The sequence below is a fragment of the Gadus macrocephalus genome, chromosome 19 (genome assembly GCF_031168955.1).
Source record: "Gadus macrocephalus chromosome 19, ASM3116895v1".
NCBI classification, from domain to species: domain Eukaryota; kingdom Metazoa; phylum Chordata; class Actinopteri; order Gadiformes; family Gadidae; genus Gadus; species Gadus macrocephalus.
In genome coordinates this window covers 1,762,193-1,789,157 of record NC_082400.1, presented here as the reverse complement: position 1 = coordinate 1,789,157, position 26,965 = coordinate 1,762,193, and the positions used below count along the sequence as shown (strand labels likewise).

Below are 26,965 nucleotides of genomic sequence, written 5' to 3'. Positions count from 1 at the left end.
GATATGCCGGGTGGTGGCGTCGTCGCAGCAGCAGCAGCCTTTCTTTTTTGACCGAGTGCGAGAAATTTCTCCATCGTGAAATCAACGAGATAGAATTATGGTCGTCGCTGAGGAAAACTGAATCACTGAATTAATCACTGCGGGCCGATTATCAGACTGACGTTCGATGGCGGGAAAAACCGACAAATATAGAATCAAAGGGTGGGGTCACAGGGGGTTCTTTTCAAAGGTGGATTTCTCTCTGCAAAGTGGCTGTGCATTAAAAGCCTATTCTGACGCCAGTATTTTAATATAATGTTTCATATAATTATTCGTATATATATATATTTTTTTTATATATTTTTTTTTTAATATGCAAACTGGCCCATCTCTCCGCGACCCCCCTGACGGTGCTCCGCGACCCCCAGTTTGGGAACCACTGATTTAATGAATGAAACGTCCATTTGTTGTTATTTACTGTAACAGTAACTACGTTAGCCAGCTAGCAAGATCTGATCGGCTCCCGCCGTAAACCCCGCCCTTTCTACAAATCAGCCAATGAGAAGAGCCTTGGGGCACTAAACTTCTGGCCCCACCGCCGAAGCGGGCGCCGCGCACGCGCTTGCTCGCGCAACAGCACCAGTTTTCTACACTGCAGCAGACGGGGCCATCTCGGCTGTGCCCCACCGAGCGGAAATGACGAGACGGAGCAACGAACTATTTCACACACAACTACTACACTACAACAATTGCGTTCATCAAATTAAAACTGCGGACATGTAATTAATTATTAACAATTAATGTATTATTAACTTATGCTCAATGACATTTTTGAAAAAAAAATGAAAAGTATAATCGTGCCCTGCACGGCAGCGTTCTCTGGTGGGGCCGTGCCCCACTGGCCCCTAATGCAAAGACGCCACTGTGTGTGAGCCTCCTTTCCTATGGAACAGAGGGCCTTTTCGGGTAATTTCGGACGGGGGCGGGGACTAGGGGAAACACATCTCGACGGGGAAACAGATCTCGACACAACACCTGTAACTAAGATAGAATGTTACTAGGGAAGGTACGCGTGTACCTACTCTCCTCGTCCTGATTGGTCAGCTGTCAAAAAGGCGCTTGACGTCACCCGGCGCCTTTCTGAAAAGTTGAGAAAATTGAACTCAAAAAGGCGTCGGAGGTTGCGCTTTTTTAGAAGTTTATAAAAGGCGTCCGCCGTTTTGCTTTTTCCCATAGAGTTGCATGTAAAAAAGACGCAGAAGGCGGCGCTTTTTTCTAAAAAAAGAAGTCTAGTGTGGACGCGGCCTTAGATGTACTTTTTAGAAGAACCTGAACGTAACATGTAGATTTTCCATCACACTATTCATTAGGCGTGTGAACGCTCCTGAGAAATGAACCTCACTTCTCTCACCACATGGCCCGGCAAACTGCAGAGGAATTCCTATATTCCAGCAGGTATTGCTGGAATATAAGCATTTGTTGCTTTGCAGTGTCCCTTAGAATGTATTTCCCCTCATCTGCAGCCTTTTTGCATTCTCTGAATGGTTTGCCATGTTTGGGTTCTCCTGTGTTGTGTGCTGCACATTTCCCCCCGACAGCCCCTTGCCTGACAATTAACCTGTCCTTTCACCTGCTCTGACTGTTGAACCATTTCTATTGCGTTATCAAGCATGAACTCTGCCTTAAACTATGACTTTTCTGACGTTTATTTTCAAGCATCTCGATGACTCCTATATCGCTAAAATGTTCTCTCAGGTTTGAAATTCTCGCCTAGCTCATGCAAGCTCCAGATATATTCTTTAGCTAACTCTCCAGGTTTCTGGCAGCACTGGTGGAAACATGCAGACGTATGAATTACCAATAATTTTCCAAGACAGTTTCATGATCCTCTGTACTTTCTCATCCTTGAAACGGAAGGTTTTTAACCCTTGCTCTGCCTCTTTTTTTACTTTGCAACTCCTTGTATCTCTCCACCCATACTGCATTTCTGTGTAATATTGATGGTTTCTATAGCCGTGGAGTCAACGGCTCCATGTTCCAGGTCTGATGCTTGGTTAGATGAGACTCTATACTGAGGCTGAAAAGCCACTTATCTTCAACATAGCCACATTGCGTTTTGCCTCCATAAGTAAACAATATTCCACAATCTTCCCTGTATCTTGTTCCACTTATGTCCCACACGATTTGAAGATTAAAAAAAGGTAACAAAATCATATCCTAACTGTAACACTAGTTAATCAGGATTGTGGCATTTTACATCATTCATTCATAGAAGAAGTCAGCCCACGCCACTTTAATTGCAACCTCATCTCCTTTTGCAGAGCATATTTCGTAGCGCCAATGATGATGTTAATATAATTAAAGAAAAATGCATTTAATAAGCTTAAAATGTTTTTTTCCGTATGAACAAGTATAGGAACCAGTAAAAAAATCTTTGCATCTTTGACACATTATTTTAAATATACAATTAAGTCTTGTTTGTTTTAATGTTTAGAATAATATAGAGACTAATCTAATAGTTATATATTATATTAACAATATATTAAATACACAATAATACTGAACAATCATGACTCAATATTTATAACAAATATTTATAACGATGGACTCAATTAGTAAAACCATAAGAATATTTATATTCAGTAAAATTGCACTAAGAAGCAAACGTGTACACTTTGCTTGAAATTTAAATATTGCGTCAAGGAACACAATGAAAAGTTGACACCATGACATGTCATACGTCATAACCAATGGGGATGGCTTCTTCAACGGCTACACCTTCAGCAGCCAATTACACACCAGTGTTCCCAATGTGTCCCTGTCCATTCGTAGTTTCAGCCAATGAGCGTACACTCCTGCCAGCGATGTCAGCTTGCTTCAATCCTCCGATAGGCCGGCTTCAGCGGCAGCCTGCAGCCCATAATGCTAAAGAACACAGTAACAAAACGTCAGCATTAGTGTGTGTGTGTGTGTGTGTGTTTGTTTATCTCAATATAATTAGAGATAGTTAATATGTTGTTAGCAGGCTAGAATCTAATATAGATTCCTGCTGTGCTTTTGTATACTGGATTCAAACATTGTTATGAGGATACTTCCCTTTGTCAGGTACAGTCACATTGTGTTGTGGCCCAGGTATGTGCTAGCTAGGGTTACTTGCACATAGGCTGTAGGGTTAAGAAATCTCATTCTTAACCGAGTTAAGGATAACCCAATTGGATACAGGGTGTTACAGTCTTTGGTATGTTCAACTAAGACAACACGTAATGATCGGAAGGTGTCCGTCTTGTATTTTGATATACTGTGACACAGAATGAGAGCCAGTAACCCTCAGTGGAACAGAGATCCAAAGAGAGTAACATGAGAGAGACAAGAAGAGGGTCATTTGATATGAGTATGCTTCCTGAATTCCTGTACTGTAGACCAAATACACGCTCACTTCCTCCATGTCACTTCCCTTCTGCTCAACACACAATAAATCCCTCGCTGCACAACTGCCAGTCCACTAGCCGCAGGGTTGTGCACGTTCACACTTCACATGAGCTAGCCGAGAGTTCAGTTCACACTGTTTAAAATGATGAAAAGTTCAAAATTTTGAATTTTGAACTCTAACCCAGAAAATTAACAGTTTTTCAGTTGAACCCCACACTGCCCAAACTTAATTAATTACTGTATACTACCATAGAATCAAGATTACTTTCAAAAGCCAAGAAAAACAATGCGAGTATGTTAAACAATTTGCCATATTATGCAGAAAGTGAAAAACCAAGCTAACCGCATCCTCTAGCCCAGGGGTGTCAAACGTACGGCCCGCGGGCCAAATCAGGCCCGCGAACGGGTTTAATCCGGCCCGCGAGATGATTTTGTGAAGTACAGTTTTGTAAAAAAATAAAAATAAAAATCCTTCCTAGCATTACATGGATTGCATTGACTGGCACTGATTAATTTGTTGTAGATTGAACTACTGGACAATTGTGTGTAACTGGAAGTCGCTTTGGAATGTAAAGTAAAATGATCTGCTATTTTTCAATGAAAGAAACTGCTGTTCTTAATGTGTCCACTAGAAATCACAATAGCAATTATTTTAAGCAAGCAAACTTCATACCGGGGCTGAGCAGGGAGCAAGTATAAACAGGTAGTGCAGCTAGCCCGGAGCTACCTTGTCGTTCTGCCTTATACTTCCAACATTATGCGTTTTGGCACTCTCATTGCCCCAAAATCTCTCTGTCAAAAAGACGAAAAGTGGACACTTTTCTTGGAGTTTTCCAAGAAAAATGGTCATCGTCCTTTTTATTCACGGAAGTAAATGGGAAACCTGTGTTTGGTGTTCTCACAGCATGTTTAATTTTACATAATTATGCCATATTTTTACCGGTCCGGCCCACTTAGATTATCCTCCATGTGGCCCCTGAGCTAAAATGAGTTTGACACCCCTGCTCTAGCCTGTCCACTACACTCCAGGACTGCCATCCGGCTTGCTATGGAGGAACGAGCTCCCCACTGAACTCAGGACAGCTGAAATCCTACTAGTCCTGGCTCCCTGACGGAGGAACGAGCTCCCCGCTGACCTCAGGACATCTAACGCTAATCTTCCGTCGCAGGCTGAAAGATCAGGACTGATCTTGGTGAATGAAATAATGTTATCAAATAAATAAATAATCTGTTTCTCTTGTTTCTATAATGTAGCCCTCAAAAGCAGTTGCTTTGTTTATTTTATGTACTTTTTTTGTATATATAATCATTGTTCAATGCACTTACTGTAAGACAAAAGCATCGGCTCAATAAATGTAATGTGGTCGGTTGGGAGCCACTGTACTACATATAGTAAGTCATTGGTGGGCTGTCAGGGCCAGCAAGGCCTTCTCTGCTGGTCTAAACACTATCAGAATAACTGACTTATGTTTTAATTTTTTTTTTTCCTTGAATATGTATTAAATTATTTCCAATAGTCTATTCTCTTCATTTCATAGCTTTTCTCTTGGTTGCGCTGCTTCCACTAGTGTATATTTATGTTAGAGTTTTTATCCAATCATATTTCATGTGTTGTCAGGGTCAAAGAAATCTGCCCTTTACGCCTTCAGAATCGATAGTGCTGGCGTCTAGTCAAAAAGTAAGTGGCAATGACGCTGTTGCTTTAACCATCAGGTTTCGAGTTGGCAACACCGAGGCCATCTAGCAGGCATCCAGAGACGTCGACTTTTTCACGTCCTTCGATTGGATGGTCAGAGAGGTAATAGTCAGAGCCAGCAAAGCATCTATATCTACCGGCACAAACTAAAATAAAGCGAATAATTCGCCAGAAACACGACTGGACATACTCGACTTTCAGCATTAGCCTCCATGACGATAGAAAGGGACTTATGGTTGGAACTGAAACGCACCGATATACTGTACAACAGAGTAATCAAACTCTTCTTGAGGAAAGAAAGGAGGATGGACTTTGCGTACAAATAATCAGTCGTTTTGGTGAGTAATGCATTATATTTAATCTTTTTGTCATTTAATTAGGTTAGGTTTCTGCTAGAGATGATGTATCTATGGCAGCTGTGGCTACAGTGAAAATAGACTTGTTGAATTGTCCTAGTTGGGTTTCTTGCTTTAGGAATGGCATTCTTTCTTGCTACTTGAGATACCTGTCTGTGAAGCAACGCCTTGTTATACTGCATTTCTGTGTAATATTGATGGTTTCTATAGCCGTGGAGGTCTGGGCAGTTTGGTGATGAGAATGGGTGTGGATTCTACAAACCTGATGGGGATGGTTGCCAGCACGCTGATGGAACTGGATAGGAGGAAGACAAAACCTGGAAGCCAGTCCAGCGTGTGCTGGTATATCTTGGTGTACGTGGGGGTGTACACCAAACTGGCAACCTTGAAGGAGAGCTGGAAACTTGTGAGGACGATGCCTGCAGGAGAGAGAGAGACGGACAAAGGTAGACAATGAGAAGTAGAGCGGGAGAAATCATAGAAAAATAGTGATAAGCCATATTTATAGAAAGAGAGAGAGAGCGTAAGAGAGGTAAAACTAGGTTTCAGCCAAAACACCTCTTTATGTTAGCTGTTAGATTATTTATCCTGCTGCCTACCGTAGGAGGAGCCTGTGACCTGCTGGGAGAGCATGGAGCGGATGGTGGGCATGGAGATCAGAGCGAACAGCATGAGAGAGCGTGCTGTAGGCGAGTGACATAGAGAATACAGGGATTAAACCTCTCTCTCTTCCAAACCAATTTGATTAAAATCAATTCAACTGAGAATATTTTATTGGCATGAAACAGAAATATTGACATCACATAGCAATTTCTAAATCAAACATTTTTGACAAAAAGCATCTGCTAAATGACAACATGTAAATGTCAAAACCTTGGTTGTATATTAATATATATAAAAAAAACGGTGTGTGTGTTACCACAGTATAACCTTTGTGTGCGTGTGTGTGTGTGTGTGTGTGTGTGTGTGTTACCTAGGTAGAACTGGTATGTCTTCGTGACGAAGGCCATGAAGTAGATCCCGGAGGCGAAGGAAAGCATGCCCACGATGATGAGGCTGCTGTCAATCATGAAGCGAGACATCACCATCACGCCCAGGAAGCTGGTGAGGAAAATCAGGAAGCCTGATGCATTCCCATATCCCACCTAGGCTCAGAGAGAGAGAAACCAGAGAGAGGGTTGTGCAGAAACTTGTCACGATGTGTGTATTCTGCTAACTGCACTGTCCATAACCATTTGATAGGACTTTATTTACTAGCCTATGTTGCGGGGATGTTGCGGATGAGTTTCACCGAGACCGCCTGCACTCAACAACCAATCACCGTACTGACCGCTTCTAAACTCATGCAGGAGAATCGACATAAGGGGATGTCACTCTTAGTTCACTCTGAGGGATTTATACTTAGTATGAGTAGGTCTCAGGCTTGGTGAATTACTGAGAGACATGTTATCATGGTGTAATGACGACATGCTGTTTGTGATGCTATATACCTGCTTGGCGTTCCAGTTGAGTGGTTCCTTCATCTGGAAGCTGACCAGGATCTCCATGGCGCCTGCGACCGCCACGTCGTACAGCACGCCCCCCACGAACAGCAGGCCGATGTTTATCCTGTTGCTGCGGGCCTCGCCCCCCGCCGCCGCCTCCTCCCCCTCCTCCTCCCCCTCCTCCTCCCCCCCCTTATCCTCCTCCTCCCTGCGGTTCTTACGGATGAGGGGGGTGGTTTGTTCCTGTCCGCTGCCATCTACGGACACCTGGGCACACACACACACACACACACACACACACACACACACACACACACACACACACACACACACACACACACACACACACACACACACACACACACACACACACACACACACACACACACACAGTTCATCTCTCAAAAGTAAATATCTGTTTCAATGAACATGTCATTGCCATCAGAATGACAAGTCCTTGTGTCATTGTCTACGGATAAGACAGTCAAAATGCTTAGTCATGTTGTCAATATAACAGTGTACTCTGGAGGGATGTTCTGATGTAAACTATGGCTAAAGTTTTGAAGACAATTATTGTAAATTGTAAGTTACACCTTAGTGCATGTGGGAGATTGATTGCAAGAGAGCTTTGAATGTTTGTACTGTAATTTTTTGACAGGCCATGTCATTGCTAGAAATGTGTACATAGGAAAATCTGGGTAATCTGTACATGCATTGCTGTAGGAATTACAGTGCAGTCATCCTACAACTCCTGAAGGATGCAGTTCCTGTCTGTTGGGCCACAAATTCTCAGACAATGTAACATTGTGTTGTGCTCCAGCTATATATATACTGGCCAGTTCATGGTTCAGGAGATGCACCTTTGAGCTATTCCAGTGCTGGTTGATCATTGGTTGATCTAACACTTCACACATTTCCCTTCTTTAGAGAAAGTCAAGATTCACCTGGTAGCAATTGACCAATTCAGGACATATTTATAAAAAAAGAACAAAAAAAAGAGTCTAATGCCAGTGTATAGAAAATATGCTTGACATATTATGACAACTTGTTCAACCATTTTGCATGTAAAGACTTATGCAATGAACTAATGCCTAAATGTTGTGGGGGTGAGACTATTCCATAGAGACCATTACAATACATTTTGATCAACATGACATAAGCAATTGATAATGTAGGAAAGAGCAGAGAATTGTACATAATCATGTGCAATTGTGACACACTGTGACACACTGATGTGAAGATTGAACAGGTAGTTTTGAGAATTTCAATTCTGATCTGAGAAATGAACCAAAGCAACCGAGAAAAACTGTAATATCCACATCAGCAGCTCAAAGGCTTCAGTGGGGGTATAATGGCGAATTGAACTTGAATGAATGAATGAATGAATGAATGAATGAATGATTGAATGAATGAATGGGAGGATAGTCAAATGGGATCACTTTTGAAACAATGAATTTCACAAAAAGCATTTCAAAGTGTCATCGAAACATTTGCATGTTTAATCTTTGCATCATAAACATTTAGAACGTTGCCGATTGATGTAAAGCAAAACAGGAAAGCATTTCTATGCAATAAACATTAAAGCTCTGTGACGCTTTCTAAAGTTACTCCACCAAACCGAGCCGCAACCCCATGACCCCCTCCTCACCTGCAGCAGACTGACGGCGTGCAGCAGACAGAGGCCGTACAGCAGCAGGCTGACTCCCACCAGCACCGTTCCCTGGCCCAGGGAGGAGCCGTACAGCTGGAACAGGTGTCCGGACACCAGGCTGCCCAGCAGCCCGGCCAGCCCGTACAGCAGCTCCACCCTCATCATCACCCCGGAGCGCCGCTGCTCCGTTGAGCCCAGCGACACCACGGTCATCACCCCGGCCCAGATTGCGCTGAACCCGCCACTGAACCCGTGCAGCGACACCCCCACCCACATGACCTGGATGGGCCAGCCGAGGACCACGACCAGCAGCAGCACCAGCCGGGACGCCATGTAGCCCAGAAGCGGGGCGATGATCGGCGCCTTCCTCCAGCCGCGGTCGCTTAACTTCGCCAAGATGATCGCCGGCACAATGGGGGTGAGTTTGCCGAGGAGGTTATAGGTCATGAAGAAGTCGGACATGGCTCTCTGGCGGTCGTCCACGGTGGAGGTGGAGTTAACCCCGCCGTCCGTGCTGTTGGAGCGCTCCTTAACAACCACCTGCAGCGCCGTGTCGAACAGCGCGCCGCCCAGCTGCTGCAGCACGACCAGCGTCTCAACCTTACGGCACACCGCCCACAGGGTGGTGTGTGTGCCCATAGCGGCGGACAAAGTGTTGTTAAAGTAACACGAATACACACTTCTGGCCGGTTGAAAAAGGCATAGTGGTGACAAAGTGTTGGTAAAGTAACACAAACACACACTTCTGGCCGGTTGTAAAAGTAGTAGCTTAGTGGTGTGCGCGCTGACGTTTACAAGCACCTTCCTGTTCCTCTCTCTCTCTCTCTCTCTCTCTCTCTCTCTCTCTCTCTCTCTCTCTCTCTCTCTCTCTCTCTCTCTCTCTCTCTCTCTCTCTCTCTCTCTCTCTCTCTCTCTCTCTCTCTCTCTCTCTCTCTCTCTCTCCATTCCCCATTCTGATAGAACGGATTGTTACTGTTTTCAGAGGAATGAGAACAGGTTTTTCACCTTTCATGAAGCATTAGGCCTGTATATAAGAGACATGTCATTCAAACAAACCACGCAGTAGCACTTTTGTGTTTAATGAGAAAAATATTCATAATATAAGGTAGATAACTGTGAGCGTTACATAGGATTTAAATGATGCAGCAGATTATGAGTGTAAAAGTGGTTAATAGTAACAGAGGTTAACATAGGAGGCCTTACTGCACGCAAAGAAATAAAATACAGACAAGAAAGTAATAACGTGTTTCGTGCTCTAAGCCCACGCCGGTACAGCAAGATTCGGAGCACCGGGAGCACTGGGAAACATCAGAACAAAGCATATTAATAATAATAATAATAATAATAATAATAATAATAATAATAATAAAAAGTCACACAGATAACCATTTGCATTCTGTTTGGGAGTAGTGCAGTAGACATTTGGTATTTTTTAACTATTTTTAAACCCATTGTAATCATGTAACATATATGTAACATACATGTAACCACATCAATCGTACTCTTCCCATACTCAAAACTTGTCATATTGTAACATAAATGTAACACACAACAAAGACCCTTCGGTTAACTCTACACATGGGTATGTCTGTGTGTGTGTGTGTGTGTGTGTGTGTGTGTGTGTGTGTGTGTGTGTGTGTGTGTGTGTGTGTGTGTGTGTGTGTGTGTGTGTGTGTGTGTGTGTGTGTGTGAACCATGTTGTACATTGTAGGTCAGGAGCGAATGCGCTGCAGAAGCTGAATACAGTAAATAACAACATGGATGTGTGTGTGTCTTGGATCTAAATCATTCTGCATAATGGTCATTATGGCAATGTGCCTAATATTAGTGCATGGTGACTCACAGGCACACTATCATGATTATCACACATATGGCATTGGCAGTAAGCTACCGTAAAACGTTTCTGTATTTTTGTCAATTAAGTCCCAAACACACACATGGGCTATATTTCTCAACACAGGGACGTTTCTAAACATTAATCCTGTGTGTCGTGTGTTTTTATAAATACAGTTTAACCGCTCTAAATTTATTTCCTCAAGTCTTAATAAACTCTTTAATTCTGTGGGTGGTCTACGCAGTCCGTATATACAAATGTCGGCTGACCTCCTCTCTACAGCTCTCTGGTTCCTTAAATGTTCTTCAGACTGACCAAAGCCAGGATAATCTGTTAAATACTTGTAGCTTACATTATAATATTAAATATGGAAAGTATTTTCCAGAAAACACGTCGGTATTATTTCAGGATGCAATGTGATTAGAAAGGTGAAGACAGCAGGTGATCAAAGGTTCATTCAGTATTCAAACATGTGTTTCATTCGTTTGTCCTAATAAATTAAATAAAGTTTTCCTCTGCGTTTATCCCACGTCCATAAGAACCCACAGAGACGGACATCGCACAAGGGTCTGGTTCAGAATTTTAAATGGCACTTTTAACCAGACATACTTAACTTAATGGGGACTTGAAAACAATTTTAAGTGAGGTGATGCTATATTTAAGTTATTTGAAAAGAATCAGAATGTGACTGATTCTGAAATGTAGTCACGCAATTCTTAGATGAAGGTAAGTGATCATGATCATTGCTTTAGGAAAAGGACACTTAAACGTGCACATTTTTGTGCCGCTGTAAACCAACCAGTAGCCTGTCATTAGTCATCCTTGTTTGAGAAATAATTACTGAGTGACTGAAACGTTTTCAAGTGGTATTGAAAACGTTATTTTCCAATACTTAATACTCGACTGTTGGCCATTTCTTCCACGAAAGCGGCAGGTTTGTGATGTGGAGTCGGTTCAATTTGAATCTGGATTCAGTTCACATCTGATTCTCTTGCTGAGGGTCCAAACAATTTACATTTCCCTGGTCAATACAATTCCTCCCAGTCCAATCCGATTCATTCCATTCAATTTAATTCCAGTCCAATCAGTTTGGCCCAGTTCAATCCTTGTCAATCCAGTCTGATCCGGTCTCAGTCCTGAAGGCCAGATGAGTCTGGATGGTTACAAGTCCAACCCTTCATCCCAACAGTGCATACAATACAACAAGTGACAGACTGCATTGGATTGAACAAGAGCTTTTCTGTTCTTTAATGACCTGGCACCTGATTGGATGATTATGTTACAGTTTGTCTAGGATAGGCTGTATGCTACAATTAGTTTTCTTAAATAGAGTTATTAAAAAATACGTGGCCAACCGTTGATTCTAAATTTCAACACATTATTTTGGTATAGATATATCGGTTTGGTATTGTGAAAAAAAACGGTTTTATTAAAGGGGACATATTATACCACCAGGTCTGAGTGTGATTAGCCTTACAAGCGTTTCGAAAATCTGCCCCATAGGACATCACTAGTGGGCGTGTCCACCTAGATCTGTGCTGGATAGATCAGTCTACCAGCCTACTCAGTGGACTGAAGTAAACGTTGCTCATCTATCCAGCACAGATCTAGTTGATGTCACTAGTGATGTCATATAGGGCAGATTTTCGAAACGGCTTGTTAGGCTAATCACACTCACACCTGGTGGTATAATATGTCCCCTTTAAACATTACGACTAAGCTACTAAAATAAAAGAATGAAAGCTCAATCAAACACACAGTCCTTCCTCAATATAATGCAGGTAAAATAACTGCTTCCATCACAACGCACAGGTCATCTAAGCATCCAAGTTTGAAAGGCATTGAAATAAGTGACTTTAAACATAACCAAATCGCTTGCCAAAAGCTTTCCTACATACTCTGTTCCCTTTTAAAAGTCTCACGCTTTGTAAGAATAGCTAGACTGAGCTACCCCCTGTGTGGAGAGGTATAGTTCTGCGTTAGTCAAGGTCTTACAATTATGGGATGGCAGAGGAGAGATGAATATCATGCACTCCAACAGAAAAGGAACTAGCTTTAATAACATCGGTATCAAGCTAACTCTGAGTTCCTCATTTGGAATGAGTTAATGGTTAACCTAAGTGAGTAGTATTTAACCAGGTAAATCATTGCTTAATCACCCATCATGGAGTCCTTTAGTTTCACATGAGCCCTTTGGAGATTGTTTTGCATTATAATCTCTTACGCTAACTAATTAAAATGAACTGTTTTAATGATTTAATTCAAGATAATGCTTAAATCGCTTGATTGAGGCCCTACTGAGTGTTTTTCTCTTGTGTGTGTTGTCATGTGTTCATTTCCTATTAGCCACACCAAAGTTCAAAGTTGGAGACAATTGGGGCAAAAAAGTTTGGACTTAAGTCTGTAAGTCCAAAAGTAATACATTATTTGACACACTATTGTGTGGAAGGTGGGTTCTATACAGAATCCAACCTGTTTCTGTAGAGCGTCCCTCAAACAACATTATTTCCATAACATTATTTTATAGTTTACTGCATTTGACTGTTAAAAAACACCTCATAATCAAGAAGCTTGTGGTCCAGACATCCATGAACCGTTACCCCAGAGGGGGAAGACTTGGGACTACAAGTCATGCCTTCAAACCCCTCAGTCAATCAATCAATCAATCAATCAATCAAGCAATCACAAGCCAACTGCATCATCAGAATAGTGCCCAAATGGTCTCACAATGTGATCATCAGAACACTATCAAGTATAATTAATACTGCTGGCTGTCCCTCCGGCGCTATCTCCCCCAGCAGCTCCTCCTTCCTCCCTTCCTCTTCCTGCCCTCGTAGTGTTTGAAGTGACTCTACTCCTCCTCCTCCTCCTCCTCCTCCTCCTCTTCTTCCTCCTTCCCTTGCTCTCCATCCTCGTTGGAGTATATACCTGCCTCCCACTTCAGCGCCATGTTGCTCTTCCTCCGGGTGACTCGAGTGGCTTCTAGGACCTGTAGATCAAAAGCAAACATCCAATCAGGAACAGTAATCCTGAGGACGACACGTCAAAGTTATAGGTTGTTGTGAAGGCTGCATAGTGGGCGGAGCTTCATGTGTCGCCCTGCACCCTCATTGCATGCTCTCAATGGTTCTTAATATGTTACCTACTGAAATCCAACGCTGTGCAACTATGCCCTCCAATTGTGTGGAAGGGTTGCCCTTTAACAAGCAGCAGGTGTGAGATTGATGAGTCATTACAGTCCCTGTTCCCACTGTGACCTCACTAATGGGAGTGTTGACCAAGAGGTACAACGGACAGGTCAGCTTTGGACTGGGAGGACACTCGAAGTCCACAGTGGATCATGCCATCGTACAGAGCCTCCCCCACCCAACATGAAGCTCCACCCTCCACTTCCAGCTTGCATGGAAGTCCACCTGGTCTGATGTGCTGGTCCCAGAACACAGAGGCCCAGGGGCCCGTCAGGGGCCACACACGGCCCTCTACCACATGCATTCTATCTCAAACACTTTGGGAGCGCTTATTTTTACATTCTCTTACAGTTTTGGTCGCTTTGGTACATTTCTCAAATCATCCTCGAAATTTGCAAAACATTAAGTTTCTCAAAACCATTCGTACAAATAGCAAATCACCATGGATTACCTGCAAAAGCCAGTGTCTTGCTCAAAATCGTTAGTTCATCTCTCAAAAGTAATGATCTGTGTCAATAAACATGTCAATGCCATCAGAATGACAAGTCTTTATGTCATTGTGTACGGAGAAGACAGTCAAATTGCTTTGTCATGTTGTCAATATAACAGTCTACTCTGTGGGGATATTCTTATGTAAACTATGGCTAAAGTTTTGAAGACAATTATTGTAAATTCTAAGTTACACCTTAGTGTATGTGGGAGATTGATTGCAAGAGACTGGACAAGATCCACAATTACCCTTTTACTGTTTGTACTGTAATTTGCTGACAGACCATGTCATGGGGTGGGACTATTCAATAGAGACTCATTACAATACATTTTGATCAACATGACATAAGCAATTGATAATGTAGGAAAGAGCAGAGAATTGTACATAATCATTTGCATGAAAGTACCAAAGCATTGGCAACTTGTTCAAAGAAATGAGAAACTGCTTTCTTGATGTGCACAAGTGACACAATGATGTGAAGATTGAACAGGTAGTTTTGAGAATTTCGATGAGAACGGATAGAAAATCGTAAACAACAACAATCGCCGGTGGGGAGAAGCCATTTTTCCATTGCCTGGAAGCCTGCTTTATTTATTGTAGGTTACAAAAAATAAAGAAAATGGCGGCATTGTTGTTGTTATCGATTTTCTATCAGTTCTCACACCACAACGACGTCTCATCTTTGCTGCTTGAATGTCGGTATGTAATGGTATGGAGTTATTGAAACTTCCTACGTGTAAAAAAGACGAGAAATTGAATGTTTATTTTTAAGCCTCGAAAGTTGCACTGGGTGCCTTTAATGCTGATCTACAATAGATTCTAGCGAAATGGAATTCTGAAACACTTGAATGAAGCGCACCCCAGTGTTTGAAATAAAAAAAAACGTTTTGAGGAAAAAAAAATAACATGCATGGAGTTGAACATGTCCATTCGACATCATCCTGTTACCGATGGTCAGACCATAAAACACACACTGCACAGTAAGCATAGGTTCCAACAAAAAGGAAGAGGTGGAATGTGGATAGAGCACAGCAAAAGGTTCAATAAATATTTTATGTCTTAAACCATTTCAAATCGGAATATTTTTCTAAAAAATTTGAATGTTCAGCTTCCTATATTTTATTTTCAGAAAATGATAACAAGGTACAAGGGAGGGTAATATAAGGCTGATTAAGGGGAAAGACTGTGTCTAGACAGTATTGTACAGTGAAAGCTTGCTGCTACAAGCTGGGATGGTTTCAGACCAGTTCCTGTGCAGTACAGCTTCCCTCTCCACAAATGGTTCATGCTGATTATTTTTTTGTCTTTTCATGACATGTTGTCACATGTATGACATACAGACTCTGTTTATTTAATGTACAGTCGCTACAATGCAAGTGTACTTACTTGAGGGGTCAAAGGTGAGGACAAGCACATGCATCACTACCAACAACAGTGAAGCAACTCAACAGACCTGGGCCCATGCGGCACACAGTGGTGTGACGCATCACAAAGGATTACGCAATGCAATCTACGATGCACTACCATTTATTACTATTCTGCAATCCTGGCCTTCCCCTACAGCACCACCAAGAAAATCTATTGGTTCCATTCCCTGATGTGAACTGTCCCACTAAGCGGTCTGTAGTCAAATGCTAAGGCCACAGCATTAATTATGATAGGATAGAACTAAATATAACCATATCGGAGCTTATCACAAAGGTAGCAATCGGTCACAAAGAGTAAACCATATGTCACTGCTACTCAGTATTGGGGATCTTGCATATATTTACCCTTCGTCATTCGGGGGGGAATTTAACATTCATGGTTTCAGTTCCTTAAAAACAAATAAAAGGTCAAATGAAAAAGGAGAAATCTGTCTCTGACAGAGTCTCTGACTTCTCCATTCAATGTAACCACATTCATAAACACAGATTTGATACACTAGTTTTTTCCTTGAAGGGAAATTCAGGCATTCTGCAAGACCAGTCTGTGACCAGTTAGATCTACAGCTGGTCTGTGTGCGGTCGGACCCAGGTCTGTTGTTGTGTCTCTTAGCAGCAACGGGTAAGGGGACAGGGAAGGGGACAGGTGATGGGACAGATGGGGGGACAGGGAAGGGGACAGGTGAGGGGACAGGGAAGGGGACAGGTGAGGGGACAGGGAAGGGGACCGGTGTGCAGACAGATGTAAAAGGGAACCTCGGTGGTCACCTCACTAGCCAGCAACAAGCGGGCATACTGAACGACCAGCAGGGAAGAGAGAGGCAACAGTGAACACCGTCAATATGTGACATCATGATGACAGGATGAATGTATCTGGATGAACCACGATGATGCAGGAAAACTGTTTCTATGGGGCAGGTAACACAAGGGTCTAGCTGCTGTTGGTTTCCATCAGACGTTCCCAAGCGTTTTGATCCCGTGACCCTAGGAGGTACTTCTGGTTCACAACCCACCACAAATTGTCCTTACGAAACAATGGACCTTTCTCTGTGTATGTGTTCATCATTACAGTAGTCCCTTTTCTTATTTTTCGGTCTTCAAAACATACAAATGATCAAAACTGACAAGAAACTATGTACCTGTTAGAAAGAAAAGATTTTTCAACATATTGTCTTTGGCCGTCCTGCCACCCACCCACTTATGATGCGCGACCAACAATTTGGACCCCTTTGAGGTTGGTTGGTGTGAAGTTGGTTCCTCAGTAGCGGCAGTTAGGGGTGGACAACGCCTGTATTGTATTGACCAACAGTCAAAATTGTTGGTATAGAAGGGTGTCTCAGAGAGGAAGTGAAAATGATCTGCCAGCAGAAACAGTTCACCAGAGTCTGCTGTGTGAAACCAAGGGAACATCATCCGTTCTGGTTTGGGTCTTTGACAAAGGTTGTTGAACTGCTAAGCGCAAACATATTACGTCTTGTGCATAGCAGTAAGTATACCACTGCGCACAACAATTGTATTTCAGGGAGGTTTACTAGAGCTTGCAAAACAGAGACAGCAGTTCAACTAATGCATGCCGTATTGTGTTTGTGTGGAGATAAATGCCCACTAAATGATTGACTTTCGCTCTAACTACCAGGCTGGGCTGGGAAGCCCCTGAGTTTCCGGAAGGGAGGAGCTAGGAGCATCCAGGTGCTCAGATACTTTGTGTTTTGACATTGGCTTGGCAGACCAATCAGATCTTATAACTAAGTTAGTTCTTGTTCTTTTCACTCTTGCTGAATTCGGATGAAAGAAAAACAAAAACATATTTCCCTCCGAAACAAACCTAACTTTATTTTTATTGTTCAACATCTTTGTTTTGTCTATTTGGGATTAAAGCCTATTGGTCCCTCTGTAGATGGCTACACTTTCCTCTGACTTTATGAACTTGCCTATCCTTTTTCCTGTCAACTGAATTTCTCCCCTAGGGGCCCATTGGCCCCAACACTTTGAATATTTTGGTAGAGGCTTTCAACGAGCTGGAGGCCCGACTGATCTGCAGAGAGAAACAGGAAGGGAACCTGCAGAATGACATTATAGTATATCTATTACTATTGTAGTAGTCATGTTGTCAGAAGATTGTGTAGTTTCATTCCCTTGTGTTCTGGCTTAAATTGCTGAGGCTTGGTCCCTAAGATTGTGGACTGGATTGAATAAACAGTAGTGGGTGTGGATGATGGCTGGTTAAAGCAGCCTCACCTGCCTGAGTCAGACTGAATAGTCGCCGGGGCTGGTTGAGGCTGCACACCTGTGGTGCTTTGAGATATCTGTGTGCACAGGTTAAACCAGCAATCAGTACACACACTCAGAGATCTCCTTCCTCGATAACTGTCTTCAGGTCTCATTGTCTGCAAGGTTACACACGTTTTTTCTAACACCGCCACACTGCAGACACTCAACTATTACTCCCTTCCTCCTGACTGCACCCTGATTGCACGCATCTCAGAATGTCTGGCAGACCTCAGCACTTTGATGCTTAACCTCGACAGGACTGAGCTCCTCCTTGTGCCAGGAAAGACTGACCTCACATGGTCTTATTGAGCACTGTCGAGGACATCGCGGTATCTCCATCATCATCAAGTGTGGCCCTGGCAATCAGTTATGCTGCACCGCAAACATCACCACGGTGGTCCCATCCTAAGGATTTGTCCTCATGAGGGAAGCAGCTCAGCTCCGGGTCCAAACATTCTGCGGTAAACGGAATTGCCCCTGCCTACCTCCGAGCTTCAGACCGCACACCCCAGCTCGAGCACTCCGCTCAACTACATTTTTGACACCCCAAACGTATTGCATTTTGTGCATCTGCTTCCACATACATTGTTTTAACACCAACAACAATTATCGGTCATTGTGTGTCCATGATTTGTAGCCAGAAGCAATAATAAGGTACATCTTATCTTAATGTCTTATATAATTTCCCGCGTGGCTATGAATCATTGTATTGGACATTTATGGGACCTTTCAAATATTACTCATGATTTGTTCCTATCCAAAAAGTATCAATAACCATTTAAAGCTCCTAAGTCAGCAATCTCTCAGGGCCCAGATATGCATATCAGACGAACCCAAGTGTTGCCCGACCCACAGGTTGGGACCCCCCCTCTGTTGTTCTGGTGTGATCTCTGGGGTTCAATACTCACACTGTTGTCCTCCAGCTTGTCCCTGCGCTTCACCTTGTGGGACTCGTAGTCCTCCATCAGGGTCTGCATGTAGTTCTTTGGTCTTCCCCCAGAGTCCTCGCTCCCCGCGTCCGACAGCGCTCCCTCCGACAGGGACGGAGAGACGGGTGGCACGGGGCACACCTTCTCGATCTTCCCTGTGGGAAACCCAGTGGTCAGAGGTCACACACCATGCAGCAGGAACACAGGAAGCACCACCATGTTTCAAACCTGCATATAGGCACCACCGGCAGGGATGGGACAATTCTGTTATTGGCTACGTTCAATTTGCCCTCTTAGACTTCCCTTCAGCTACTCTGCACTCTGTCCAGTGGCTTTAAGGACCTTAAGTTAATGCCCCCAGTATTAACTTTTGGTAAGGCTGGACCAATAGGACCGACTAGCTGAAGAGCACCTGACTCATGGAGGCTCCACCCACCGGGTGCGGTCCTGGCCGTCAGGGTGAGCCTGGCCGGCAGACTGTTGCTTTTCATCTTGTCGGCAAGGGGCACGGCGCCGGGCAGCTCGCTGCGTGTCTTTGTCTTTGCGGGGGCATGGCCTACACTGGCGGGAGCGGGCGGGGGTTGTAGGTTGACTTGGCGACCGCCGACCGCCGTGGCTGCCGCTGCCTGCTTGGCGTCCCGATGCCGCTTGAGGTCATCCTCACGCTGCTGCGCGGCACGGATCTCCTCCTCGATCATGGACAGCGTGCGCTGCTTGCGGGAGCGCAGGCGGAAGGGCCCAGGGGGGGCGGGGCCGGGGGGCTCCGGGGGGCCCGGGGCCGTGCTGCGCAGCTCCGCCGCCTCAGAATACTTCTTGAAGTAGCTGAACTCGGGCTTGTCCGACCGCGGCGGGGAGGGGGGCCGGTACACGGTGGGGGGTCTGGGGACCACGGGGCCCAGGGCAGGGGCAGGCGGGGCGGGTTCCGGGGTGGAGGCAGCAAGGGCCCGGGCGTAGGAGGACTGGACCTTGATACGAGGACCGCCTCTGAGGGGCCTCTGAGGGGGGGAGGCGGGCGGGGGCCGCGGAGGAGAGGAGGGGGAGGTCTGCTCCTGCTGTGGCACAGGGGACGCCCAGGGAGAAGAGGCGCTGGGCTGGGGAGGAGGAGAACGGGCAGGAGAGGAGGAGGAGGGGGAGGGGAGAACTGGGGGGTTCAGGGTGGGGGTCGAAGGGGAGGAAAAGAAGGAGGAAGAGGAGGGGGGGAGCAAGGCGGGGCTCCCGGACACGGGGGTTAGCCGGGCAGAGCTGGACAGAGCATGAGGGGAGGAGGAGGAGGAAGAGGAGGAGGAGGAGGAGGAGTAGGAGGAGGAGGGGTGGTGGAGGGCGGACTGCCAGTCGTCTCCGTTCTGCCCGGCCAGGGCATGGTGGATGGCGCTCTGCACCAGCAGACCAGCGTGGAACTCCAGCTCCTCCTCCAGGGGATTCTCCTGGGTGGCGAGGGGGGAGACAGGGGTGAGGGGCAGGGAGGCCCCGCTGTCAGACACGTTGTCCAGGCTGAGGACCGTGGTGTCCTGGGAGCGCAGAGACAGCTCGTCCAGCCCCGAGTCCGACTCCTCGGGGTTGAACAGGAGGACCTTCTGGGGTGCGCTCCTCCTGGCCCCCGCCTCCTCCTCATCGTTCAGCACCGTCATCACCGCCCGCACGCACGTGAACTCCCCTCCGATCCCCTCATCCGCCCAGGTCACGTGACCTTCGTCGGGGTCTGCGGCAGCGGGGGTCTTGCCGGAGGTCTTGGAGAAGGGCTTGGCCGAGTAGATCTGGGGCGCCACGTCTCTCCGGGGGGCCCCGCCTCCCTGGAGGAACTGCTTCCTGGCGGACCGGAAGTCGATCTGCTCCTCCACGATGTCCTCCTTCCTGGGGAGGTCCGGGTCAAAGCTCGCCATCATTGGGGGGCCTGAGACCTGGGGCTGAGCAGAGGGAGCAGGATAAGGATGGAAAGGAGGAGGAGAAAGAGGTGAAGAGGTGAGGAGAAGAGAGAACGTAGAGAGTTGATGACAATGGTTGAAGATGTTAATGGTGGATGGTATTCACGCAGGGACCTCTGAAGAGTGTCAGGGTTAGGGCAACCCTCACCCTAGTAAACATGATAATACAATACAGTCATAGAATGAAGAGTCAATTCCCCAACTGATGAATCAAATCTCTGAGTCTCGCCATTGCTACACGCCCCTTGGCTGACTTTTACTGGGATCCTCAGGACAAGGATGCAGGGTGTTTATGTTTAAAGCCGGTTTATTGTAGATAAACGACTGAGATTTGTAGTAAATTATACATAGCCTGGGGCTCCATGCTGCCATGCAGGGGACCTCTCTCTGAGTGTGTGTGGTGATGGCTGTTTTAACCTTTTGCACACTGACCACTCAAAGTGATTGCAATCAGCTGTATCCCGCTTAGACAAGGTTGTCTTCCTAAATCCTTTTTGATAGCTACGTTGGCTTTGGGGACAGGAATCCTAATTTATGAATTCTCCGTTGGTAGGTCGAGGTATATGGTGCCCTCCAAGTGGCCTGCTTACAATCCTGTGTGACCTCCTGTGAGTTGAACTATTAACAGGTTTCCCTGACAGGAAAACAACTTTTTCCTTTTGTGGATGGGTTTTAAACTGGGGAATCAGTTAGCAGTTTATTACAGACTGCATAAGGCAGGACTGCCATCTACTGGCTGTGGCTTCGAAATGCAACACTGTGCTGCCTTTGTGAATGAAGTGACACTTTCAACGTAATTGGATAATTCTACTGTAGTGACAGCAGTTATTGCTGTGAGTGTTCCAAGATCTACTTGTACGTTTTAAGTGAGCATCCTTTAGATGGAGGTGGTGATCTATCTCCAAACGATGGGTCCAGCAGTATTTTATCTTTTCCATGGATTCTACATGGGTGTTTGAATCTCTCGTGAGACTTTGTTGAAAAGTGTCGTAGGCTGCTTTCTGCCCTTATCACAAAACTGGTAAGGACGTTTCACCATAAATTAGAGGGAATATAAACATACATTTTGTTTTAGCAACCAACGCTGCAATTTCTGTGACCAATATCCATCAACTTTTTATTTTTTTCTGTATAATATGGATGTTTTAAAATCATAATTTCCAATCCTTTGGCACTTAAAAATCATACTTGACGGTGTTCATGCCATGCCAGTAAGTTTGCTCAAAAGGTATGTTTGTGTTTGTGTTAGTACCTGTGTGTAGATGCAGGTGTGTGTCTGGTTCTGTTTCCTCTGCTGGTACTTCCGGTGGGATTCTAGCTGTTCTGGATCTAGCTGCTCCTCCATCGGGAGCTGCAATCAATCATAAATCAATTAATCAATCATCAATTAATCAATCAATTTAACGAACCAAGATGACTTATCATTGCTTAATGAATCAATACCTCAAATCAGTTTGTTGATGAAGAAAACTGAGCAAGCAAAAGGATACATGAATGAATGAATGAATCCATTAATAAATGGACTGTAGAACAACATGAATGAATGAGTAGTGAAGCCCTGGTCACCTCTACAGGAGGATTCCACCAGCGCTGAGCGATCCCTGGGTTCTTCTTCACCGCCTGGCCTCGGATCAGCTCTTGGCGCTCCCGCTCTAACTCCTGGACCTGGAGGAGCGTAGGAGAGGCAGGAGGAGGAGGAGGGAAAGAGGTGGAGGAGGGGGAGGAGGAGGAGGAGGAGGAGAGGAGGACGAGGATGGAAGGAGCATCGGAAGAAGAAGAGGAGGGGAAGGAGGAGGAGAAGAGGAGGGGAAGGAGGAGGAGGGGAAGAAGAGGGGGAGAAGAGGAGGGAAGAGGAGGAGGAACCAAGAATATGGAGAATTAAGAGGAAGAGGGAATAGAAGAGAGGAGAGAGAATAGAATAGAATGAGGAGGAAGACAGAGGAGAGGGTTAGAACAGGTGTAAGGTGAATGATTTTAAATACATAGTATATGTGAAGTATACACCACAATGTTTCTGTTGGAACCTAAGTGTTATTGTTGCGACTATACCTGAAGCAGTAGAAGCCCAATGCGGCGCTTGGTGGTGATTTTGTGCGAACGCGCTATTCTCCATTAAGTTTGAATTATATCAGGACCCCAACTGACAGCATCTCTTACCTCTTCAGAGGGCCGTCTCCTCCTCACCCGCACTTCCTGCTGCTCCTCCCCTGGGGTGAAGAGCTTGGCCGGCCTCCTCTCCTCCTGGAACGCCCTCAGCTCAAAGCGGGCCCCCCCACGCCCTGGCTCCTCCCCTACCGAATTCCCATTGGTCTGCGGGATGCCCTCCTCCTGGTAGACAAAGGTGGTTTGGCTCCTCCCTTCCGCCTTGATGACAGGTGATTGGCTGATGGAGGAGGGTGAGGTGTGGACAGCCGAGTGGGCGGATCCGTCAATGGTAATTGGCTGTTGGCTGTGTGGTGAAGGGGAGGAGTTTCCGTTGGTGGGCGGGTCGGAGGCGTCATTTAAAATCTGATCCAGGTATCGGATCTCCTGAAGACGGAGAACACACACAAACACACACACACATGCACACGCACACACACATACACATACACAGATACACATAGACACATACACACACACATACACACATGCACACGCACATACACACACACATACAGATTCATATTAAAGGTGACATATTATGATGTTACTTGTCCAACAAGTAAACATAGTTGACATAGAGTTCCAGAAAACATGTGGAAATAGCTCGCCTACCGCTATTCTCCTCTGTTGCACTCCCTTCAGAATGTGAGCTTTCTGCTGTGTGTGTAGCTTTAATGCAAATTATCTGCTGCCCATTGCATACAAATGAGCTATCAGAGTGAACCGCAGCATGGAAGAGAAGTGATTGGTGCCGTTTGCGGACTCCCGGAGCTCTATATCTATATAATGAAATATTATATTATATATAATAATAATAATAATAATAATAATAATAATAATAATATCATATAATTTCTAGGTATCTATATAATATAATATAATATCATGGCCAAAAGCTATGTGTGCCTCTGGACGATATTATGAATCACAGAGACTGCATCTGACGTCTCTGGTACTTTCCACAACAAGTAAAGAAGAATTGGGGGAAAGGAACTTTGGCTTTGACTCTCTGAAGTCCAGATTGAACCGCAACATTAAAAGGGATTGTACTCCCGGAGCTGAGCTGCCGGACTTCCGAAATTACCGATAAATAATACGTAAATTGTTCATGAACTAATGTTATGAGCCTCAAATTCTGAAAGCATGACTTACAAAATATTTATGACCCCCCTATGCTGACGAAGTTGGCTCCACTGCTAACATATGAGGAACAGTAAATGGCCAAACTATGCTTGCAAGTGGACTAGCAGTGGGTCTGTATTTATGCTTATAGGGGTCTTTATCCCAGGGACCTTTCATTAACAGCACACAGCACACAGCACACAGACAATAGAGATAGGACCACAGAGCCCTGTTGTTTGTTTTATCTAATGATCATGTTAAAACTAAACGTTTCATACCAAAACAAGACGATTTCTAAAAGCAGACCGTTCACCCCAACGTGGAATACGTTCCGACTCTTGCCTGACCGATATATCGTGTGGCCGATTTTATCGACCGATATTGGCCTATCACAGATATATATATCGTCTGTACATGTTGCCAGCTAGGAAAAATTCTGATACTCAACAATTCATACAATACAAAACAAAAGTTTTCGTACTGTAGTGCCTTCGTTTCGTTTTGGTCTGAAAAGCGAGACCAAGTCTGGAACGCAGAGAAGAAAACTAAACTAAACCAAATAGATAGGAGTGAGTGCACACCTGAAGCCCCTCTCCATCTTGGCTCTCTAGCTGCCCACACGTTGTACTGAGGGCCGCGTCGCTGGCACCTCCCAGGCCGCCATGCTGGATCTGCTGCTGGATCTGCTGCTGGCTCTGCAGTGCCATGGTTCCCGGTGAGTCGCTGATAACGCTCACCAACTCCTGGAACGTGACGCTCTTCAGAGCTCGCTCCCTTGGTGCTGGCTCACTGGCATCATCCAACGTCCGCAACACTTTCTGTGGACACGCACACACACATCCGTAATAGTGATTACACCACTGTCAGAGAGGAGGACTTTGGCTGCTCTGAGAGAAGGGCTGTCTCAGCGATGACCCCTGACTACTCCGAGCATGGGCACACATTCTCTCTGGAAAGAGCCTGTTCAGACAGATCAATGATCTGTGTGTGTGTGTGTGTGTGTGTGTGTGTGTGTGTGTGTGTGTGTTTATTTATATATGTTGGCCTATATAGGTATTAGGCACACATTTTCTCTCTCTCTCTGATTTGGTGGACAGAGAGAGAAAGAGAGAGAGAACTTCCATGTGCACAGCCTGATTGGTTATCCCACACATCTTTGCTACTGTTGACAAACCTCAACACAATGAGATCAACCACATAACCAGCGTGTTGTTTCATATATTAACCACCGTGGGGCGCTGGACTATAAGCTAAGGCTGCCTCCCATAAACAGTTAAATTCTGTCTGTGGTTAGATTCCTACAGTACATAACTTCACAGTTGCTCCAATATGAACCCCACTGATTGTCATCAGCCTCAACTGAAACTCCTGTCGGATAAAAACTTTCACAAATGTAAATAATGAAAAGAATGGAAGGGCTATATTTAACAGACAATGGAAACTCCTGCATTCCAAAAATAACCCCTGAAAAAAATGAAACATCTTAAAAATGACAACTATTTCCCCGTTACAGAGGTGACTTCCACACGCTTGGTGCTGACACCAAAGGTGTGAGTTCAGGCCCCAGCATTCCGCCAGCCTCCGGAGGTAAACAACAAGACGCGGTGCGGTGTTGGAGGGCGTCAGGGACAGGTGCTGTGGTCTGTAATGAGACTGGGGACCATGAGTGTGTGTTAGGGTGCGGGGGCTTTGTGCCCAGTGAAATGTTAACCCACGCAGGGGTCTATAGGATTTGCTGACGGTGTGCGTTGTGTTTGCAGTTCGTCAGTAAAATGGACTCCCTGCATTCTCTACAGTCTACATCCTGCCCTCACACTGCTCATGGACGAGTGGAAGGACCCTGTTTGGATAGATCAATGATCTCTGTGTGTATCTGTGTGTGTGTGTGTGTGTGTGTGTGTGTGTGTGTGTGTGTGTGTGTGTGTGTGTGTGTGTGTGTGTGTGTGTGTGTGTGTGTGTGTGTGTGTTTATTTATATATGTTGGCCTATATAGGTTCTCTCTCTCTCTGTCTCTCTTTGAGGCTGTCCCATGTTCACATAACTCAGCTATAACTTAGATATGCCTTCTCTTCTCCACTAATCCATCAACATTCTCCTAATAAAACAATATGTCCTCCATTTTGAATCACCAGTCACACTGGTCTTAATACGCACCATAAATCACACACACACACACACACACACACACACACACACACACACACACACACACACACACACACACACACACACACACACACACACACACACACACACACCCAGCCACCCATCCACACACACACACACACACACACACACACACACACACACACACACACACACACACACACACACACACACACCACACACACACACACACTGGACATCTAAACAAATACAAGCCGCCAAAGTCAACCTAGGAGGCCTTAAATGTGAGGACAAATAAAACAAAGTGATAAATGTAACAGTGACCGTCTCAGAGCACATCACATGATACAACGGCCCCTAACCCTGAGCCCAGTGAACGACGGGACTACCCCCCACCCAGAGTGGAGACAGGGCCCTGAGGGGTCTCTCCCTCAGGGATGGTCCATGAGGGGTCTCTCCATCAAGGGCCGGGCCAGGAGGGGTCTCTCCCTCCAGGTCTGTGAGAGGTCTCTCCCTCCAAGTCTGTGAGGGGTCTTTCCCTCCATGAGGGGTCTCTCCCTCCAGGTCTGTGAGGGGTCTCTCCCTCCAAGTCTGTGAGGGGTCTCTCCCTCCAGGAGGGGTCTCTCCCTCCATGAGGGGTCTTTCCCTCCAGGTCTGTGAGGGGTCTCTCCCTCCAGGAGTGGTCTCTCCCTCCAGGTCTGTGAGGGGTCTCTCCCTCCATGAGGGGTCTCTCCCTTCAGGTCTGTGCGGGGTCTCTCCCTCCAGGAGGGGTCTCTCCCTCCAGGTCTGTGAGGGGTCTCTCCCTCCAGGAGGGGTCTCTACCTCCAGGACCATGGGGCCAGAGGTCCCGATGGGGCGGCCATCAGGCTGACCCTGGTGTTTCTGGCTGGTGGTGTTTCCATGCAGAGGGCCCGGCCA

At 45.5% G+C, this 26,965-nt stretch overlaps 2 protein-coding genes across 2 annotated transcripts in view; both read right to left on the bottom strand.

The window, feature by feature from the left end:
* Window positions 1–2,244: 2,244 nt before the first annotated feature.
* LOC132447515 (thymic stromal cotransporter homolog) lies at window positions 2,245–9,417 on the bottom strand. The gene is made up of 6 exons (XM_060038320.1): window positions 8,593–9,417; window positions 6,951–7,211; window positions 6,434–6,605; window positions 6,060–6,143; window positions 5,723–5,879; window positions 2,245–2,904 (listed from the first exon to the last, which is right to left on the bottom strand). The coding sequence occupies exons 1-6, from the start codon at window positions 9,232–9,234 to the stop codon at window positions 2,847–2,849; spliced, it is 1,374 nt and encodes a 457-aa protein (XP_059894303.1). The 5' UTR covers window positions 9,235–9,417; the 3' UTR covers window positions 2,245–2,846.
* Window positions 9,418–9,658: 241 nt separating this feature from the next.
* LOC132447841 (uncharacterized) overlaps window positions 9,659–26,965 on the bottom strand; it is a 144,843-nt gene continuing 127,536 nt past the window's right edge. The window contains 8 exon segments of the mRNA XM_060038833.1: window positions 9,659–13,418; window positions 16,288–16,326; window positions 18,711–18,886; window positions 19,168–20,635; window positions 21,906–22,004; window positions 22,220–22,318; window positions 22,811–23,182; window positions 24,502–24,738. Of these exon segments, the coding sequence (XP_059894816.1) occupies window positions 13,281–13,418; window positions 16,288–16,326; window positions 18,711–18,886; window positions 19,168–20,635; window positions 21,906–22,004; window positions 22,220–22,318; window positions 22,811–23,182; window positions 24,502–24,738 (2,628 nt within the window). The 3' untranslated portion in view covers window positions 9,659–13,280.

Excerpts from the sequence above, each read along its gene's own strand:
- LOC132447515 (XM_060038320.1), bottom strand. The coding sequence starts at position 9,234 with ATGGGCACACACACCACCCTGTGGGCGGTGTGCCGTAAGGTTGAGACG. Across the intron at positions 5,880-6,059 it reads GGTCACAGGCTCCTCCTACG|GCATCGTCCTCACAAGTTTC; the intron begins GTAGGCAGCAGG and ends TCTCTCCTGCAG. Across the intron at positions 2,905-5,722 it reads CTGGCAACCATCCCCATCAG|CATTATGGGCTGCAGGCTGC; the intron begins GTTTGTAGAATC and ends TGTGTTCTTTAG.